This window comes from Chiloscyllium plagiosum, chromosome 15 (genome assembly GCF_004010195.1).
Source record: "Chiloscyllium plagiosum isolate BGI_BamShark_2017 chromosome 15, ASM401019v2, whole genome shotgun sequence".
In the NCBI taxonomy this organism is placed as follows: Eukaryota; Metazoa; Chordata; class Chondrichthyes; order Orectolobiformes; family Hemiscylliidae; genus Chiloscyllium; species Chiloscyllium plagiosum.
Window position 1 is genome coordinate 4,636,973 of NC_057724.1, and position 4,289 is coordinate 4,641,261.

Below are 4,289 nucleotides of genomic sequence, written 5' to 3' on the forward strand. Positions count from 1 at the left end.
TTATAACAGCACTGCTTGACCTGTTCCCCAAGTTTCTTCGAACAAAACGCCTTTATTTGACAATTGGTATTTGTTTGATATCTTATTTCCCTGCCCTTCTTTGTGTGACACAGGTATGTTTTTTTTAATCATTTGCTCTGTTTCCGGACATAGTTCAGGCCAAAACTAATAAATGTACTGATAGTACCTTTGTTGAGAATACTGTGACTTGTAACGTTGATTCAATCACAAGGTGTTGGTAGACAATTCGGTGCATTACTGAGGGCGCAATGCACTGTCCGAACTGGAGGCTGTTCTAGCCTGAGGGAGCTACAACAGGATGGGAATGTGAACAAGACCGTTCAATTTAGAAACTGGAAATATATTCCTAAAACCAGCACGCCCAGACGAAACAGCAATATATGATCAGGGAGGTTTCAAAAAAATAATAAGCATCACAAGTAACTTAAGGATGAACAGAAAATGTGAACACCTTGCAGAATGACTGTATCCAAGTGTTCGCAAGAGGAACTAATGACAACAGACCCTCTCCAAACAAAGATGTACAAATAAACTCAAGGAACTGTTAATAAATTCATCATAACTGAGAGTCACAGACAGTCTCAATGAGCTTAAATCATACAGATTCTAAATGTCAGGTGGTGTTTCTAAGTGCACTTAGAGAGACGTAGGAGGATAAGTAAGAGGCAGAGGAAGTGAGCACAGTGGAGCCGATGAACTCTGCAGTAGTCAAACATAATTCATGAACAATGATAAAATGGCTGAGAAAGAAACCAAATCTGACTTTATCGAGTTACAGTTAAATCTCTGAATTTGAGGCGACATCGTCAGTGGTATGAGTGGTGCTACTGAGAGATGGTTCATTGTAAAACCTTGTGTTAGAACTTGCCTTGTTTTTGTTGGAAGAGAGTGTTCAGTGTGAGGTATAGACTTACTGGTCTGTAGTTCCCTTGTTTATCACTAACACTCTTCTTGTGAAAATGAACCACATGAACTGCCTTCTAGTCCTCTAGTACCTTCCCTGTTACCAGAGAGGAATTTGGTGCTGTATCCCTTAAATTTGTTTCCTCATCTCTCACTGCAACCTTGAGAACAACTGTCGTTCAGGACAGGGTATCGCTTGGACCTTGCAGACTCACTCAATGTTGTTCAGGTTGGGTTTCTCTCAGACCATGCAGACTCACTCAATATTGGTCGAATTAAAACCCTGTGGGCTCACTGGACTGTTCAGGGTGTTTCTCGGACCCTGCAGGCTCTCTCTCTCTCCCTTGCTCTCTCCCTGCCTACAGTCCGAGGACAGGCTGCTCTGCTCTCTGCCATGTCCCTCAGCTGGAGATTAGGGTCAGGTCAAGCCCTGCCAGGGCCGGTCTCTACTACTTTCCTGGCTGCTTTCTTGAATTTTCCAAGAACTTGACCAATCAGGGGCATGGAGTTATTGGTTTGAATCACCTTGACATGGCTTTCCAAAGCTCGTTAACAATTAACCTTTTGACGTGTCTGCTCTGGAGCCTGGATGTCTGGTTTTTTTTAACCAGAACATGCACCTGGTTTTATGTTTTACTGTCACTTTAAGAGATTATTTTGTCCTCTCCTTTTGAAAAGAGGTTGTAAGGCAGAGATGCCGAGCTGTCTCTGTGAAAGTAAACATTTAATGAGGCTTCAGAGTTATTTTTAAAGTTGGACCAATGGAAGGAGCCTGGGTATAGCCAGCTCTCACAGACCAGGTTCTCGAGTTTTTCTTTAGCTTTTAGGATTAATTTTTAGTTTTAGCTTTAGGCAGAAGTCTTTGGGGCCTTAAAAGCGTTGGAACTTTCAGTCAGAGTCTCCCAGCTGCTACGTTCTGTGCAGTTTCTCTGGATGTTATTTTCCCTCCTGAATTGGGGAAGTACATGTGAGAATCTATGGTCTGACAGGAAGTGGACTGAGAGTGGGGCTGACAGTAAAGCAAGGCTGTTCCACACACACAGGCATCAAGTGATTGGAACTGATGGATCATCAGGATGTACTCTCCTAATTCTCAGACAGTGACCTCCTGCAGAAAGAAGAGGGACCATGCTGGCTTTGGGCTTCACGGGAGACACAGAGTGACCTCCGAAAGGCAATCACTGAAGGGATAATGGGGGCGTTAGGGGTGATCTTTCAGGAATCACTGGAGTCAGGGATGGTCCCAGAGGACTGGAAAATCACTAATGTGACCCCTCCAGACCCACCCCTCTCCCATTTATCTCTCAGCACCCCCAGCCCACAAGCCTCATTCCTGATGAAAGGCTTATGCCCAAAATGTGGATTCTCCCGCTCCTTGGATACTGCCTGATCTGCTGTGTTTTTCCAGCATCTCCCTGTTTAAAAATGGAGTAAGGCAAAAGACGGAAGAGTACAGGCCAACTAACCTCAACTTGATCATGGAATTATTGTCCTGATTGAACAGCGGAGGCAAACGTTTATGAAAACATTTTGGAATGGCATTGTAAGGGTTGCAAAGGAGATTCACCAGGACATTGTCTGTAATGGGGTATTACTGCTATGAAGAGAGGTTGGACAGGCTCAGGTATGTTTCTTTGGAGCAGAGAAGGTTGAATAGTGGGACCTGATAGCAGTGTCTAAGATAATGAGGGGCAGGCACAGTGTGAGTAGAAAGCCGCTGTTCACCTTAGTTGAAGGATTAACAACAAAGAGACATAATTTTACAGTGAACGGCAAGAGCTTTTTCACTCAGAGTATGGTAGGGATCTGGAATGTGCTGCCCAGGGTTGTGGTGGAGTGTGTAATTGAGGCAGGAAATCTCACAACCTTTAAAAAGTACTTGGATGAGCACTTGAAATGTTACCATTCAAAGCTCTGAGGCTAGTGTGGGAAAGTGGGACTCGTGTGGGAGTTTTGACAGTACAGATTTGATGGGCAGAATGACCTCTTCCGTACTGTATGAATCTCTGATTCTACAGTGAGACCCTGCAACATTAGGATGTTAGTAAACGATTATCAGCTAAATAAAGATAGACTAAACAGCCTTGTCATTCACAAAAATGCTATAATCTCGACATTGGTTGGTGGAGTTACTCATATAACACACGGAAATATATTTAAATTGGATCAGAAATGACAGAAATAATTTAATAAAGGTAAATGTAACGTTGTGAGATTCAGCAGATGGAAGGTAGATGTGAAATATACTTTAAAGGGGGCTATGGTAGATTGAGGTCATGGGAGGGGAGAGAGATCATGGGAGTTTGAAGCTGTTTTGTGCATTTCATTACATTAAATTTCTCTCTGAATGTAAGCTGTTGCTGTTTTGATGAATGTGTTATCAATACTATTAGCATCATGGAACAGAGACTATTACAGTTCCGGCCCTTCATCCCTCGATGTTGTGCTGACCTGTGAAATCAATCTGAAGACCATCTAACCGACACTGTTCCATTTTCATCCATATGTCAAATCCATTTAAATTCCCTTAAAGTTGGCTAGTCTACTGCTGTTGCAGGCAGTGCGCTCCACACCCCTACTACTCTCAGAGTAAAGAAACTCTGTCCTATTTTGATCACTCCTCAATTTAAAGCTCTGTCTCCTCATGCCAGCCATCACCATCCAAGGAAAAAGGCTCTCACTGTGCACCCTATCTAATTCTCTGATTGTCTTCGATGTCTCAATTAAGTCACCTCTCAGCATCCTTCTCTCTAACGAAACAGCCTCAAGTCCCTTGGCCTTTCCTCATAAAACCTTCCCTCCATACCAGGCAATATCCTAGTAAATCTCCACCACACCCTTTCCAAAGCTTCCACATCCTTCCTACAATGCGGTGACCAGAACTGTATGCAATACTCCAAGTGCGGCTGCACCAGAGATTTGTACAGCATAATGTTACCAGGCAGTTAAAAATGTGTGAGAAACAAAGCTCACTCACTTCAATAATTTCAGTCCGAGACAAGATCTGAATCAGTAGTATCATTTATTTTACCCTTGCAAGAGGGTGTGATGTCCACTGTCTACAAGGCAGGGACATACACACACACTGAATTCAACTAATACACGATACTTATGTAATTTGGTTCCTTTTTTTTATCCCATTGCTCCTCCCCATTTACATCTTCCACTTCTCTGAGACCGGCACCCATTACTCCTGTTTATCTCTTGCCTTATCTGGCCTTGTCTGTGACAAAATGCTTTTTTCTGGCCTCACAAGGCTGTTTGACCACATTCTGCTGTGGCCCATTGTTAGGTATATCCTTTCTTCACCATTATCTACTCCCTCCATCTGTGCTTTCCCCAACCATACTGATCCTTATGACCTT

The 4,289-nt window shown here is 43.2% G+C and overlaps 1 protein-coding gene across 1 annotated transcript in view; it reads left to right on the forward strand.

The window, feature by feature from the left end:
- The window catches only part of LOC122557534 (sodium- and chloride-dependent neutral and basic amino acid transporter B(0+)-like), a gene marked incomplete at its 3' end in the record, with an annotated part of 53,344 nt that overhangs the window by 40,377 nt on the left and 8,678 nt on the right, over positions 1-4,289 (forward strand). Inside the window, exon 12 of the mRNA XM_043705281.1 lies at positions 2-113. Within this exon, the coding sequence (XP_043561216.1) occupies positions 2-113 (112 nt within the window). The remainder of the gene's footprint in view (position 1; positions 114-4,289) is intronic.